Genomic DNA, 15,160 nt, shown 5'->3' with positions numbered 1-15,160 from the left:
ATGTAATAATTTCATGTCTTTTCAATTTGAAAAAATAAAAAAAAAATATTTGACCTAATTTCTTGAGAATATCTGGAAAAAGAACAAGAGTACTTTTAACTATAATTTCTTGAAAAATATTTAAAAAAAGAAAGTCAAATTCACAAATAAAATTTGTTGAAAATAAAAAAGGAAAATAATACTTCAAAACTCCAATTTCTTGAAAAATATTTAAAAAGAGAAAAATCTGCCGTTCTAATTTCTAAGCCACTCGACCATTCTTGCTGCTGCTATAAGCCTATAACAGCTTCCACTCAGCTCTCATGGCAAAACTTTTCAAAATTTGCTAGGAAAGTGCCAAAGGAAAATCAAAATGGCCTCCATATCCACTTGCTTCACTGTGTCCGCCAAATCTCGCCTCCCATATTCTCATCCAATTTTCACTTCAAAACCCTCATTTCGTCTGAAACCTCCCGATTCTATTGCTATTATCCAGCCTCTTCGTTCCTCCAGAATTGCCTCCAAAGTTGCTAATTCTAGGGTTTCTGCGGCCTCGGTGAGGGCGAGCATTGATTTTCCCAACGGAATTAGACCTGGAGCTGCCGTGGAGAGCGATAAATTGCCTGCAGATGTGAGGAAGCGAACGATGGAAGCTGTTGATGCTTGTGGAGGAAGGGTTACGATAGGGGATGTAGCCAGCAGGGCTGGGCTTAACTTGAATGAAGCTCAAAAGTCTCTTCAGGCTCTTGCTACTGATACTGATGGCTTTTTGGAGGTATCCATTTCATATTTCAGTTCTTTTCTCTCTCTCTCTCTCTCTCTCTCTCTCTCTCTCTCCCGCTCTTGTGCAAATTGACAATTGGAAAAACAAATTCAACTTGAAAGAAGAATGCGAGGTTTCAAAACAATCTTACTTCAAGCGATGATACTATGAGTTGTAGTTCAAAAACTTCAATAACATAGTGTAGTGTAGTTGCTGCTAACTTATCTTTAAGCAAACGTAGGAATCTAACCCAACTTGAAGATAGCTGAGGCATTGAGATTTACCTGTCGTGAATTTTCTCTTTTAGTCGTACATATCGGATGTTATGTGCTTTAAATGCACAATCAGTAAATCAATATTCTTGGTGAGCCATTGATTTCTTCGGTTGCTTTAGGTTTTAGGAGTACTAGGTCATGTATGTATTCTAAGTATAGAGCCAAAAGAAAAGGAAAAAGCAAAAAAATGCTGAAACGAAGTTAACACTTTCTCTCTTCATTTTTCCTTAGATTTGTTTAATTGGATTCGATAGATAAAGAATCAATCTTATTGGTTGCCATTCATAGAGTTTGAGAGCAACTTATTCATTATTGTTCAGTTCTATTTCTTGGCTCTTTGAAGTTCTTGATTCATGAATGCAACTGTTGTCAAGATGGTCTAACAGGTTTCAGATGAAGGTGATGTGCTTTATGTTTTCCCTAAAGATTACCGCTCAAAACTTGCATCAAAGTCGTTTAGGATGAAAGTTGAACCTCTAATAGAAAAAGCAAAGGTATCAAATTCTAACCATGTTTATTTTCTTTGTATTTGTATGCTAAACTAATTTCAAAAGATGTTTTTAACCATGGTATTTGCTTTCTGTCTATAACAGGCCACAGCTGAATATCTTATTAGAGTTTCTTTTGGAACAGCACTAATTGCATCAATAGTTATTGTTTACACAACAATAATAGCTCTGCTTTCAAGTAGAAGGTAATGGCACTAACTCTTGAATAGCTGTACTTCTATGTCTTAGGAAATATAATATATATATATATATATATATATATGCTATCTTTAATTCTTGATAAAGAAAGTAGTAACAGTAAAATTATTGGTAACAGTGAAGAAGACAATCGAGGAAGACGTGGAGGCAGATCATATGATTCAGGATTCACCTTTTACTTTAGTCCTACTGATCTATTTTGGTATGTTCTATTGACTGACATAATTCTGACTAGTTCTTTAGATAATTCTATTATTAGAAATCATAATTAATGTGTAACAAAAAAACAGAATCATAATTAATGCTTTTTATTGTTGACTGCATCTCATATATGTATAGATCTGTAGTTTGATGCAAGTATCTGCATGCATGCCTTAAGTGTTTGAAGATTTGAACTAGTCATTCACATACAGTTATGGTGATTATAGAATTTCGTTGCACATTATTTGGTTAGGTGTTCCTGTGCTTTCTAGTGATGTGGAGTTTATAAGCATTCATTTGATTGTAAAAATATAAGTTGTGGTTTATTGAGAATATGCGATGCATATTTGGTTGCCAAAGTTAATGTTGGAAGCTATTTGTGACTTCTCTGAATTTTTATTCTGTCATTCAAGTATCCATGGGTATCTACTTGCTTTCCTGTGCGTGAGTCTCCTAGCTTCCAACTATTGACAAAGTGAAATTTAGAGAAATTTAATGCAATTTTTTTTTCCTCAGGTACTGGGATCCATATTACTATAGGAGGCGACAAGTACAAACAGATGGTGATGGCAAAATGAACTTCATTGAATCTGTAAGCTAAAATTCTAAATCAAATGTACCTCTTTCTGCTGGCTATATTTTACTCTGAAAATAAAGTCAACTATTTATATGACTTTTAGGTCTTCTCATTTGTGTTTGGGGATGGTGATCCTAATCAAGGAATTGAAGAAGAGAGGTGGAAGTTGGTAATACTTCAGCACTGAATTCAGTGGTCCGTTGCTTTAACATTTCATTTCAGCTTGCTGGTTGTACCTTTATGCTTCACATTATGTTAGCTTTCTCTTTCATCATGGTTAATTTATTTTCAGGAATTATGAAATTTTGTTGAGTCCCCAATCCTTGCCACCTTTCTTCTTGTGTGTTAGTTTCATAGACTTGTTGCTCACTAATTGCCCATTCATCATGGGATTTTACCCAAATTTCTGAAGTTTATTTTATTCATGTGAATCATTTTATGTTGATAACTCAATATTTCTGGCACATTTGGTCTTTTGAGCCAGATCTCTGAAGTCAACTTATGGTTTTTATTCATGTTTAAGTGCTGACTCATAATCTACTGTCAAATCAGGCAGCTACAAGAGTTGATATGGATGAAGACGAGTATAGTACTCGCAATTTTAGGTCTACACTCTTGATGGGATATTGTTGTTTAGTCCTTGTGTTTATTGACATAATGGAGGTTAACAATTATTTGTAAAAGTGTTGCTTCAACTGTGACCTTGGGTTTGTTATAGATATTGTCTGTCAAACTGATAACAATATCTCAATCACTCATGTGTAGTACTTCTTAATGATTTTCATTGGAATGCATTTGCAGATTGGACAATACATTTCCTCCAATGGTGGTGTTGTCACAGCTGAAGAACTTGCTCCATATCTTGATTTACAGACTAATGAGCAAACTATGGTACTCTTTTTCTTCCCTTCTTTAAGTGTTATTTTCTTGTCAGAGGCTGTCAATGGTCATTATCATTTCATAGCTAAGAACTTTTGAGAGGCTGGTTTCTTTCTTTTTTAAATGTGGATGAGAGTACCTGGTTAGTTTCCCTACTCTGGTGCACATGCAAGTAGAATTATTTTGAAATAAATATGTTGTGTTATGCTTAGAATTTTATGTGGTGTTATTTAGTTTTGATTCTGATGAGTGAACATATATATGATATTATTGCTTGAGCCTATAATCTGCACTGAACTACTTATGGATCTATTGAAGATATTTCAATTAATTTTGACCCTGCACCTTTGTTGTTTGCTTTCTCTAGCTGTACTGTAAGGGCTTATTTTTTCCTTCTTGGTTCCAGAATGATGAGTCATACATTTTACCAGTTCTTCTACGGTTTGATGGTCAGCCAGAAATTGATGAAGAGGTATGGAAAGTAATGTAATTAAACAAAGATGCCAAGTATCTTCTTCAAAATTTTCACGTCTGCAGTTTATGGACATGTAAAATAAAATTTTTCATCTTAGCTGTATGTCATTGGCGTGTGCATTCTAAGATCATGTGATCATGCAATGATGAGTTCTTTAATCCTTGTTGCCATCTTGTATGAAGATTCCTCTTACAGATATAGCCAAATTGCTATTGTGTAGGGCAATATTCTGTACCGATTTCCTTCACTTCAGCGTACAGCTTCTTCTCAGAGAAGTAGGAGGAAGGAATATGTAGGCAGGAGATGGGCAGACTGGATTGGGCTAGAGAAGTTTTTCAGGGAGAAAAAATGGCAATTCAGGTTCTTTATTTGCTTGGTTATGCCTCTAAATTTGGTAAAAATTGTTTTGAAGTTGAGTCCCATTATCTAACATACAAGTAGTTTTACTTTGCAGTAAAACCAGTGCATCAGAGAGAGCAATGGTTATTGGATTGGGTGGGGTTAATCTGTTTGGAGTCATTATTCTTGGAGCCATGTTAAAGTGTGATTCTCTTGACATTGATGCTTGCTTTGAAGTCTTATCTTTCATCTATCTGATATCTCCATCTCTGTCATGTCTTGAAGGGATGTTGCTGTTACACCAAGTGGATTAATTAAATTTGTTTCTGGCATATTTCCTCTACTTCAGGTGTTGTTTCATATTTCACTTTTCCACATAAATGACAATCTATTTGCCAATGCAGTTGCACGAGTTTTCCTTTTATTTACTTTTTAGAAGTACAATAATCAATTCGCCTGGCCTCTTTGTTGAAGTGCTAGTTAAATTTTACAAATCATCTGACCCATGTAACTTTCAAAGAAGAGTCTGGAATGTATAATATATCTTAAACTTTTATCTAAATCCACATGCATTTATGGAATGCTTTCTTAAGAACTGCTTTATTAAGCCCCGATATCTTTATTATTCTTCCTTTTATCCCTCCAGACTGCTCAGTAAATGGTTTTAATTTTTTTTTTTTTAAAGAAATTTAAGTTCTTCTCATTTACTGCTAAATGATTGTGATGTACTTCGGAAACTAGACTGTTGCACTGATTTATAAATTTGTTTGTGTAAGCATTAATGCAGTAACAATGAAAGGATGAAACTTTAGGTACTTGATGTCCTGATATTTATTGGTTTTCTTCGCTTTGGTCTATATGACACCATCACTACAATGACTACGTTTGCAGATATATGCTGGTTCTTTCTTTGCTATTCCTTTGATCCGCTGGTTCCTTGTTCGCAAGAGGAATGCTGAAATAGAAAAAAGAAACCAAGCCAGGGAACAGGTTGCTCGAACACTTGAACTGCCTGATCCTTCACTAAGGCGGAAGGTAGCCATTTTAATGCTTATTCCAAGTTGCGCTTTCCTTTTTGTTGATTGTTAATGAAGGGGCAGACTTAAAGGTTATACTTTGCTGCCTTTGGGTAGTAAAACAAAGTTATTATTCTAAATGGTAAAAATTTCCTATTGCCCTAAGGCCTATTTTTAAATATCTTGTCATGTCCAGCTAGTGGGATAGGATAACCAGTCATCCTATTACATGACATAACAATAAAGACCCTTTTGTCACCATTAATCTGCTGGTTTATTAATGATAATCTCTTCATCTTGTAACAAATCATACACAATGAAAAGCTGGGTACGTTCTTTCTGATAGCAAGATGAAGATCCTCCTTAAAGTTTTGCATCCCTTCCGTGCTATTAAATTTTAAGTCCAACTTTTTAAGTATCTTTTGCCCATCTTCATTGGGAAATTAGCAGCAATTGAAAGGCTCAGTCCTAACACTATGGTTATGCACGAAAATCTCTCAGCAAAGCTTTAAAGAGAAAAGAAAAGCTTTTGGAGAACACAAAACCTATTTGGGCACTTTTTTATATGAATCCATGTTCTGCAATTCTTGCAACTAAGAACAATTTCTGGTAATTACGTGTGTCATTGGTATTCATGTTAAGTTAGAAGTAGTTGCCACTTGTGATGGTGTCTTTTAATTTTGTCACGTTCTTGAATTTAATTTTTTCTTACTCTAAAGTAGTAATTATCTATAGTTATGGCATGCTGGTTTACGGTGCACTTGCTATCAAATGTCCAAGTTGTGCTTACTGTAAAGTGATTTTCACTTTTCTTTTAACGGAAAAACAATTAGATTGTCCAAGTCAACTTAATTAGGGGATGATCACTTTGCTGTTTTTCCTGTTCAGCTTCTGAGTGCTCGGGATATGGCCCAAAGGACGGTTATAGGACAGGACCGCATTGTCTATAGTACTGACAGGGACATCATTGAGCAAGATGTTGAGGCCCAAGAATGGGATCGGAGATTCCGAGAGATTGAGAAGTCAGAGTAGGAGATAGTTGTTGGTAAAAAATTTTACAATGTTTTTCTAAAATCACTCTTATCCTGTATGTGTATCTTGCATTACCAAGAATATTGCTTTTTCACTTTTTACTCGTTTTCTGAAAGTCTATATGCGCTTTCAGGAGTTGAACCAGCAGTTTTCTTCTTTCAGAATATCGTAGCATCTCAACTTTTAATGCGCAGCCTCTTAGTGAAGATCGATTGGAATCCATCTTCATATGGTAAGAATGTAGTCTCTTGATAGCGGCAGGGATAAAAATGACTTGTACAGTTGCAATTTCCTTGATTTATTCGAGTATCAAAGAGTTCACATATTTATGTTTTCCTGGGAAAATTATCAAATTTTCCATCATTTTCATCCAAGCTAGCAAATAGGGAATGTGAAATAAACTCTTCACCTGGTGCTCAACTCATTGATTCTGCTTCTTTGTTATTTTTTGTTTTCTCGAGTGTAAAACTGCCTTTCATTGTACCATATTTGCTATATTCAATAATAGAAAAATCTCATTTGATTACTTATTTAGATATATTTCATGTTAGGGCTTAGGAGCTTAAATTTGTGGAAGACATCCTAGCCATGAACCAGATACTCTATTAATGTTGACGTCAGCAAAGGAATCCACCCTGTGTGGTTCAATTGAATTAGAGATCTAGATTTAATTGGAGTTTATCCTAATTTCTCTGGATAAAATTTATATATAATTCAGAATTAATTTAAATATTATTAATATAAAAAAAATTCTTTTTAAGTAACAAGTTTATTTTAATTATATATAAATATTTATTTTAAATTCTGTGTGCGTGTGGCAATGGGATGTAACAGAGTGCACAATAAGAAAATATGGACTTTTTTAACTCGAAACTTGTTATCATCTTAATTTTGTAGAATTTAGTTGAAATTTCACCTTTTTTTGAAATTGATTTTGATTTGAGTTTTAGCTTTATCAATTCATAAAATTGAATTCTAAAATTAAATTTTATTCTTTTTCAAACCAAATATATAAAACATAAAATTTAATTTGTTAAATTTATTTAAACCAACCATTGTTAGTGGATCGCTCAGCCAAGAGCTGCCCAAGAGAAACTCGAATTATAATAGAACGTCAAGACTTTCATTTTCGGGCTCCAGTTGAGAAACTTTTCACCTCGTTTTTAGTATCGTAACATTACTGAAATTTCTGTAACATTGCTAAATAACAAAGAAAATGTCTCAATATCTGGACTTTACAAATAAAAATGGTTTCAAAATCTACTTGGAAGTATGTCAAGTTCCTGCACCCAAAGGAAGATACTCCGTAGATTTAAATGCATCTTATACCTCCATATATTTTCATTACTACTGGGAATCAAGGAATCACGAACTCATCTTTAAAAATTTTCAACTGGTGTAAAACGTGGCCATGCTTCCGAGCAAGATTTTAGTTCTTCCCCAAAATTAGAGGCAGGATCTTTTTTCTATATATTAAGGCATATCAAATATCTGGAAATAAAACGGCAGGAGTGTTTTGTGTTCAAGCAACTTGGTTTAAGAAGAAAAACAAGAAACATCAAAAATATTATCCAATGACCAATCACTGAGGCTGAAGTAGATACATTTGAATAATGCAAGATTGTTAAGATATTGAAAACGATTATGACATGTATAATCTATTTGCTTACAAAGATAATAATATGAAGGAAAAGTTGGAAGTCTCTAGATCAAATTATTATTGTCAAATCTGCCAAAGATCAACCTGCTGCTCCAAGTTCACAATTTAGGGGGCAAGTATAAGTATTACTTTACTTGATTTATATGATAAGGAATAATAAATCATTTTTAGAGAACATTAGTATGCATCGGGGAATGCTTTTGTTCTTCCCCAATCCCCATCTTTCAACCTCTTTATATAGCTCTTAGTGACCCTGCTGCCACTCAAAACCCACAGATTATACAATAATTTCAGCTGAATGTTGGTGAGACTTGTGTTGGTTTGATTCTTGGCCATTTTTTCTGACTTTGGCTGCATAACTAAAATTTTCTACTAAGCAAACGTTCATGAAGAGTGTTAAATGAACATAATTTTGGATCTAGCAATTCTCTATGATTGTTCTACCAACAGCTGAAACAAATGCTCTGCACCAAAATCATTGCTCTATTTACCACAATAACATAAAAATTTTCTCATTTCTATAAAAATAATCTCCAGTATAATCCAGCAAAAATTGACAACAGATTCGCAAATTTCAATTCTCAGAGGACAACATGTGTTCTCAGATGAAATACCTAACCATCTGAATTTCTTTCTGCTTGAATCCACACTTCTCATAAAAGGCTTTGTTCTCATTACTGCAGTCAAGAATGATTTTGTAGCATCCCATTGAATGAGCATGATCTGTCAGGAACTCAATAATTTTCTTTCCTAATTGTTGACCCCGAGCAGTGGAATCAACCACAACATCTTCAATATGCCCAACTTTACCACAATTCCTTATGAACTTCTTTTCAATAAACACACTCCCAGTTGCAATAATTTTCCCAGATTGATCATCTTCAATTACACAAATCAGATGGTCATTACCATAAGAGCTGATCTCTTGAAATCGTTCTTCAAATTCCTTGTCTGATACAGAATCACACACAGTTAGCTGTTGCAATAGCTCTATAAAACCTTTGCTTTTGTCTGATTTCTCCAACTTCCGGACTTGAAACTTCAGCTCACTGCTCAATGAGTTACTACCATCCATCTTCAGTATGGCTTCAGTTCTCTATAGAAAGCATAACTATATGTTAACACTGAAGTATTTATGAAATAAATTTAAAAAGGGAAACTTTGAGGTGTTTTAACAGCGTTTCAAATGATAGTTTCTAAAGTAAATGATAACTTGAAAGTAAACACTTTTCTGTGCATTAGGTTTTATAACTTCAATCACCTGCATAAGCTAAGCAAGTACACCAAATTATAACCTTAAAAAGAAGCCAAACCAGCCAACGTCTAAAACTTAGTCTCAAATTTATTTGTGAACATATGATTCCAGTTCCATCCATAAGGCTCGGAGGAATCCCATCGAGGCAGCACAGTTGTTTAAAGATCAAATTCTATAAACTTTGATGGATAAAAACATCCCTTTAACGTTTGTGAATGAAGGAAAATTTCAACAACTTGAGGTTTATTCTAGCGCTTAAAAACACATCTCCATAGAAGCATGAATATGCCACATAATAATTCAGCACCATCACCCTGATCAGTTTCCAATACATTCATACATTTCTACATACAATTTTCCAGTATACTAATTTTACATCATAAAAGTTTGCTTATGATGTGATCCCAAAAAAAAAAAATTCCAAAAGTCACTTAAACGTATAATGTCTTTATTCAAATGAAATGTTGAATGAAAATTCCTTCTAATGTTACTTCTCTGAACAAGAATAAGCAGTCATATGGTCATAATCTTTACACTTTCAAACTCTAAATAATCCATTATGTGCTAACTACTACAAAATAAGATATTTCTATCAATATGTATGATGCAATACCACTTGAAGTGTCAACATCCCAACTAAAATCACCCAAAATCATAATCTTGCTGGCATGGACCCTGCAAGTCGATCTATAATTTGTTTGCACAATTGTCATGAGCAACATAATTATAACCAAATACTTCAGCTCTCATTTATCAATCTTCCACGAGATAACCGCAAATAAATGAGATCTATCATTCACGATGATGATAAAAGAAGTTTGCAAGAATATTGGTTAATGATATTAATTTAAGAAAAAAAACCTGAAGATATGATGAAATCCGCCGGAAGTTGCTTAGAATTTAGGCTTCTGTTTTTGCAGCCAAATTGTTTGATGAAATGATCTAGAGAGTTTCCCAAGATTGCCAAAAACGTATTAGGCATTTAGAAATGGAGGGTTACTTGACAGTTGCTGGTTACTACAGAAATTGGGCTAAGATGCACAAGTGAAGCTTACAGTGAAAATGGGCCTAAGAAGTCCAACTTGTATAGCTCTCACCTCCAGTTGCAATTTCTCTCTCGAAAACAAACAGAAAACTTTCAAACTAGCATTCTGGGGATCGCAATCGGCCCTTTTCCGGTTATATGAATTTCAACCCTCAATTACCCGCTCAAGAAACAAATTCCTAATTGGTCCATTCGCTGGCTGCATTCATATCTAATCACAAAAGCAATGAACAATTAGAACGTAGCTTTTGCAACTATTATTTAGCAAAGCAAATGAGAAATTCGATATTTCATTTAACCTCCAATTAAAATAAAAAATTTTTATAAAAATTTAATTCAATTCAATTGATTTATTTTTAACAATTCTCTTATTTAAATAAAAAATAATTCTTTTAAATTTAAAAAATAAAATTATTTAGCAAAGCAAATGGGAAATTCAATTTTTTATTTAGCATGGAATAGAAAATTCTATAAAAATTTAATTTATTTATTTTAATAATTCTTTTATTTTAAAATAAAAATTTTTAATTTTTCAAATTTTAAAAAAATAAAATTTTATTAAAATTTTTACTTTAAAATAAATTATATCAAACGCAGAGACTTAATAAAATAATATGAAATTCAATTCAAACTCAAACTCAAACTCATCCTGATACCATTTTTTTTCAACACTTTGATCTTATTCAATTATTTGTATTTGATAAATCAAGTAGTATATATTATTCTTTTTCAATTTTTCATTAGTTAATTTAAAATCATCATTATATCTAGGAAAATACATTATGCTTTATTTTTTAATTATATCCAAATCAATACATTTATTTTCAAATTTTTAAAAATTATAACACTGTTTCTTTAATATGTGATTTATCGGAATTTAAAATCTAAACAAAATGAAATCGTTGATTTTTTTTTAAACTTAAGATATATATATATATATATAGATGAACTACAATCTTATTTTTGACACATATTTACTTTAAGAATGTCAAATTTGAAATTGATAATTCGCGTATTCTTATTTAATTTTGTTCTTAACATGAGTGAGCAGTGTTTGATTTCAATTGAAAAAATTAATATTTAAAATTTTAATTTAATTTTTTATTTATTTTGATTCGATTTAATTTTTAATTTTAAAAATTTTAATTATTTTAATTTAATTTAATTTAATTAAAAAAAATTAAAAAAATTAAATCGAATCAATTAGTGATTATAGTATATAATTTTTAATAATATAGAGATTAAATTATATTAAAATTAAAATATTTTAATTAAATTTTAAAATATTAAAAATAAAATATAAAAAATAAATATTTATTAAAAATTTAAATTTCATGAAATCAATTTAATTTAATTTTAATTAAAATTAATTCGATTTAATTTTTATAAATATTAAAATTTTTATTTTTATTTTATTTTGATTTTGAATCGACCGAAGTCAATACACCTAACAGCACGTGAGGTGGATTCAAGGCCGTTTGTCCAGCACAAGCCTCCCTCCTTCCTCGTCTGTTCCATATTCCTGGCCCAAAAGAACCCAGAGACCAAGCACAGCTACTTGTACACAAAAATGGTACTCCATTAGAACGGGAGAAAACTGGAATAAACCCACAAACCGACATGTCGAGATCATCGTTAATTCTTCGCATAACACCCTTCTTCACCTCTCGGATTCGCCAAAATCACAGGCTGCTAAACTCCTCTTCTGCCCTTCGTGAAACTTCTTCTCCATCCCCTTCCCCTTCTCTCGATGAAGCTATTTACTTGACTGACAATTGCGTCCGGGTAATTATATTTAATCCTTGAATTTATGATTCCTTCGATTGTTTTGCCATCTGGGTTTTGTTGGGTGCTGTTTTGACCTCTCGTGTTGATGTTTCGATTTGGTGGGTATTCTTCCAACTTTTTCGCCATTTTCGGCCTGAAGAGGAACCGGGAAAAAGAAATAGGAATTTAAAATTTTTCCCTTTTTTAAAGCTGGAAGATTGTAAATTTCTTTATCCTTCCTGGGTTTAGTAAGAACGATTTGGCTTAATTAGTAACATACAAACGAAAATGAAATCTAGGACTATGGCTGCATCAATTTCTTTCTTTCTCAATCAGTTCTCTGGCTCTCTTCGTTCTTATTAAATAGTATCGGAGTCATTCGACTGCATCATTCAAAATTTATATGTAGAACATTTTTTTAGTATCCGACAATGAACCGCCATTAAATGTTCATGTTAGTTTCATCATGGCAGTTGTGAGGGAAGATTTCACGAATTGATGCTTTGTAGCATAAGCTTTGGCTGTTATTCCTTTAATAAAATTACATAGAGGGTTTCGTGGGATTTAAATTTTATTTTTTGAAGTTTGTGTTTGTATATCATTATGTATCTAGATTTTCCATTAAGTTGAGGGATGCCTTGCAGAGGATGAAGGAACTGCAAACCAGTGAAGGATTGACTGAGGAAAAAATGCTTCGCTTAGGTGTGGAAACTGGTGGTTGTTCTGGTTTCCAGTATGTGTTCGACTTGGACAGTAAAATCAATCCAGATGACAGGTTTTTTCTTTTCTGTTTATCTGTGCACTCTGTTGCTTTTCCATTTCTGCTTGTTAAATAGGAAAGAGCTTGATACCTAGTTTCTTATGGTTTTATCTGGAATTTCCTGTTGTTGCAGAGTGTTTGAGAGTGGAGGAGTCAAATTGGTAGTTGATAATATTTCATATGATTTTGTGAAAGGAGCAACTGTTGACTATGTTGAGGAGCTGATTCGATCTGCTTTTGTAGTAAGTTATTTGACTTATCTGCTGTGCACATGCAAGCACACACACACACAGACACATGTATTTGTGTATGTATGATTTGTAAAGCTTTATTTCTCTCAATTTGCAATTCAAGAGAAGGTACTGGATTATTCTTTATGTCATTTCAGTTGGCTTTGGGCTGAACTTATCAGAAGTTGGGAGAGAAGTTTGGGGTAGTTAATCATTCATGCCCAAGTTGCTAGATTTATATTTGCTTAGAAATTTGCATGAGCTTCTAATAAGATTGCATAAAAATGAACGCCATCTCATAAATGTAAAATTTTCCAGGGAAGACAAGATTAGATGTCACCCATGGCTATTTATATGAGGCAGACATGAGAAAGCTAACAGGTCCAGAGTGCCTGCACAATCAAGCATGTTAGAACTGGCATCAACAGATACCAAACAAATTTGTGTTTTGCAATGGTTGTAAAGAAACTCTGTCTGGTCACATGAGGGATAGGTAGGTGGTAGAATGTGATGAGAGCTTTTTTCTCTTGGGAGTATGAGTTATCTAGGTGATGAGAGTATGAGTTATCTAGGTTGATGTGGTTCGTGGTTTTGGTGGATTTCTACGAATACCAAGAAGCACTATCTTTTCAGCATTTTGGGGTACTGGCACTTTTAGGCTCCATTGGATTTGAGGTTGGGAGTCAGAAAACTAGTATGAAACAGCTTTTTGGAAAAAGAAAGAAAGAAAGAAAAAAGTCCTTTAAATGCTATTCAAAAAGCTATTTTGCTGTTTTGAAATTCTTATTACTGAAATATATCAAATTTATATTAAAATCAAAATCTAGAAGTCCTTAATTAACAATTTTCTTTTTTTTTTTTTTCTAACGCAGCTCAAACAATAATACCCAAGTGACCTTAGACTTTGTCAACAATATTTCCTGGCTCTCAAATGAGAATTGAGGTTATATTGAAACTAAGCGGGTCATTACATGTCCCAGTGTATTAAGCACAAATCTTATATATCATCAGCATCAGCATCATTATTGGAAGGGAGTAACTGCAAAATATGTGGTAGTTGTTACAACCTAGGATGATAGTGTAACTATAGGTAGTTGGCAAGAGAAAGTTCAATGACTAAGACAAGTGTTCCCAGCTCTCCTGTGTTTAGACTTTAGATACAAGTAGCTCGAGGCATCTTGTAGTGGTTGGCTTGGATGTTCTGTGCATCTTTCTGGTAGCAATTAATGCCTATTTGATGCAAACTACTACTTTATCATAATTTTTTTCAACAATTCAATGATTGTCTGTTTAACAATCAATGCTGCAGAACTAAATTCTAGTTCCATGTGTAGGTAACTACAAATCCAAGTGCAGTGGGTGGATGCAGTTGTAAAAGTTCATTCATGGTAAAACAGTAGCACTAGCAAAGCTCCAAACATTTCCAATAAAGATTAGAATTCATCATATTGTTTTCATTAGTACTTGTGGGATCTTTTTTTAACATTATTCCCCCACCCACCCACCCAACTATCATTTGAGGCTAATTGTTGTGCCTACTCCCTGTGTAACAATAATGTAATGAGGGCTTTTTTTTCCATTCTATCATTGATAAACTTCTATTGACATCTGTTATTTAATTGGTTATACATTTTTTAATGATTACAACCACAGTGTAATTAATAGAACTTTTGTATTATGGAAGTTATTTTTATTGTTTTTTCTTGTCTGATTGTGGGATTATGTTTTCAGATTATAGAATATATATTAGAAGATGAATGGAATTTTGTGTTGTATCGTGAGTTTAGATTTGAGGGTAGTAATGACTCTGGGAAGTATGTAATAAATGAGGAAGAATACCCTCTCTTCTGAAAAGTTTAGAGCGTGAATCTCCTCCGAGAAGTTTAGATTTTCTTTATGGATGGTGAAGATGTCCCTTTTTTTGTTTCCACCTTTCTTTTTTCTTTCTTGGTTGTAGTTGACATCGGCTTTTTTCTTTTTTCTTTCCTTGTTGTAGTCTACACCAGCTTGCTTCAACGGGCGTGCTTCTGCCCGTACTAAATATTTATGGTGGGTGGTGAGCGGAAAGGAAAGCACTCCTCTGATTTCCATCCTCCTTAAGTTACAAGGGAGTCCTCGGTGCATTCCTCTGTATAATTTGAGGACTAAAATGAGTAAAAACGAGCCTAACCTTATTGAATCGAAGTATTGTATAGCTCAC

General features: G+C 33.1%; 3 protein-coding genes across 8 annotated transcripts; 2 read left to right on the top strand and 1 right to left on the bottom strand.

Annotated features, from left to right (window-relative positions):
• The first annotated feature begins 226 nt into the window (after window positions 1-226).
• Window positions 227-6,773, top strand: LOC110621238 (uncharacterized protein At5g03900, chloroplastic). Of its 2 annotated transcripts, XM_021765432.2 has the most exons (14): window positions 230-754; window positions 1,404-1,511; window positions 1,611-1,711; window positions 1,843-1,926; window positions 2,442-2,517; window positions 2,606-2,671; window positions 3,304-3,393; window positions 3,788-3,853; window positions 4,077-4,216; window positions 4,311-4,397; window positions 4,481-4,544; window positions 5,087-5,230; window positions 6,100-6,256; window positions 6,377-6,773. In XM_021765432.2, the coding sequence occupies exons 1-13, from the start codon at window positions 353-355 to the stop codon at window positions 6,241-6,243; spliced, it is 1,572 nt and encodes a 523-aa protein (XP_021621124.1). In that variant the 5' UTR covers window positions 230-352; the 3' UTR covers window positions 6,244-6,256; window positions 6,377-6,773. The 2 variants fall into 2 exon arrangements, with proteins under 2 accessions (XP_043815143.1, XP_021621124.1); XM_043959208.1 differs by lacking the exons at window positions 5,087-5,230; window positions 6,100-6,256; window positions 6,377-6,773 and adding an exon at window positions 4,972-4,992 and having other exon boundaries at window positions 227-754.
• Window positions 6,774-8,368: 1,595 nt separating this feature from the next.
• On the bottom strand, window positions 8,369-10,346 carry LOC110621759 (glucosamine 6-phosphate N-acetyltransferase). 2 transcript variants are annotated; one of them, XM_021766047.2, is made up of 3 exons: window positions 10,214-10,346; window positions 10,020-10,100; window positions 8,369-8,999 (listed from the first exon to the last, which is right to left on the bottom strand). In XM_021766047.2, exon 3 carries the CDS (start codon window positions 8,976-8,978, stop codon window positions 8,505-8,507), a length of 474 nt encoding a protein of 157 aa, XP_021621739.1. In that variant the 5' UTR covers window positions 8,979-8,999; window positions 10,020-10,100; window positions 10,214-10,346; the 3' UTR covers window positions 8,369-8,504. The 2 variants fall into 2 exon arrangements, with proteins under 2 accessions (XP_021621739.1, XP_021621738.1); XM_021766046.2 differs by having other exon boundaries at window positions 10,020-10,344.
• Window positions 10,347-11,677: 1,331 nt separating this feature from the next.
• Window positions 11,678-14,669, top strand: LOC110621760 (iron-sulfur assembly protein IscA-like 2, mitochondrial). 4 transcript variants are annotated; one of them, XR_002489017.2, is made up of 5 exons: window positions 11,678-11,988; window positions 12,615-12,745; window positions 12,864-12,972; window positions 13,279-13,453; window positions 14,295-14,424. XR_002489017.2 is itself a non-coding variant. In XM_043959209.1 (4 exons), the coding sequence occupies exons 1-4, from the start codon at window positions 11,824-11,826 to the stop codon at window positions 13,842-13,844; spliced, it is 417 nt and encodes a 138-aa protein (XP_043815144.1). In that variant the 5' UTR covers window positions 11,678-11,823; the 3' UTR covers window positions 13,845-14,280. The 4 variants fall into 4 exon arrangements, 2 of the variants coding, with proteins under 2 accessions (XP_043815144.1, XP_021621740.1); XR_002489016.2 differs by lacking the exon at window positions 13,279-13,453 and adding an exon at window positions 14,475-14,669 and having other exon boundaries at window positions 11,680-11,988; window positions 14,295-14,435; XM_043959209.1 differs by lacking the exons at window positions 13,279-13,453; window positions 14,295-14,424 and adding an exon at window positions 13,833-14,280.
• The last annotated feature ends 491 nt before the right edge of the window (window positions 14,670-15,160 follow it).

The sequence above is a fragment of the Manihot esculenta genome, chromosome 8 (assembly GCF_001659605.2).
Source record: "Manihot esculenta cultivar AM560-2 chromosome 8, M.esculenta_v8, whole genome shotgun sequence".
In the NCBI taxonomy this organism is placed as follows: domain Eukaryota; kingdom Viridiplantae; phylum Streptophyta; class Magnoliopsida; order Malpighiales; family Euphorbiaceae; genus Manihot; species Manihot esculenta.
Note: the sequence above shows the minus strand (reverse complement) of the source record. Positions and strands in the feature narration are given on the sequence as shown.

Bases quoted from the DNA above. Each gene is read 5' to 3' on its own strand.
- LOC110621760 (XM_021766048.2), top strand. From the start codon at position 11,824: ATGTCGAGATCATCGTTAATTCTTCGCATAACACCCTTCTTCACCTCT. The intron at 11,989-12,614 runs GTAATTATATTT...GATGCCTTGCAG, and splicing joins TGACTGACAATTGCGTCCGG to AGGATGAAGGAACTGCAAAC. The intron at 12,746-12,863 runs GTTTTTTCTTTT...CTGTTGTTGCAG, and splicing joins AAAATCAATCCAGATGACAG to AGTGTTTGAGAGTGGAGGAG.
- LOC110621238 (XM_021765432.2), top strand. From the start codon at position 353: ATGGCCTCCATATCCACTTGCTTCACTGTGTCCGCCAAATCTCGCCTC. The intron at 755-1,403 runs GTATCCATTTCA...ATGGTCTAACAG, and splicing joins ATACTGATGGCTTTTTGGAG to GTTTCAGATGAAGGTGATGT. The intron at 4,398-4,480 runs GTGTGATTCTCT...CATGTCTTGAAG, and splicing joins ATTCTTGGAGCCATGTTAAA to GGATGTTGCTGTTACACCAA.
- LOC110621759 (XM_021766047.2), bottom strand. From the start codon at position 8,978: ATGGATGGTAGTAACTCATTGAGCAGTGAGCTGAAGTTTCAAGTCCGG.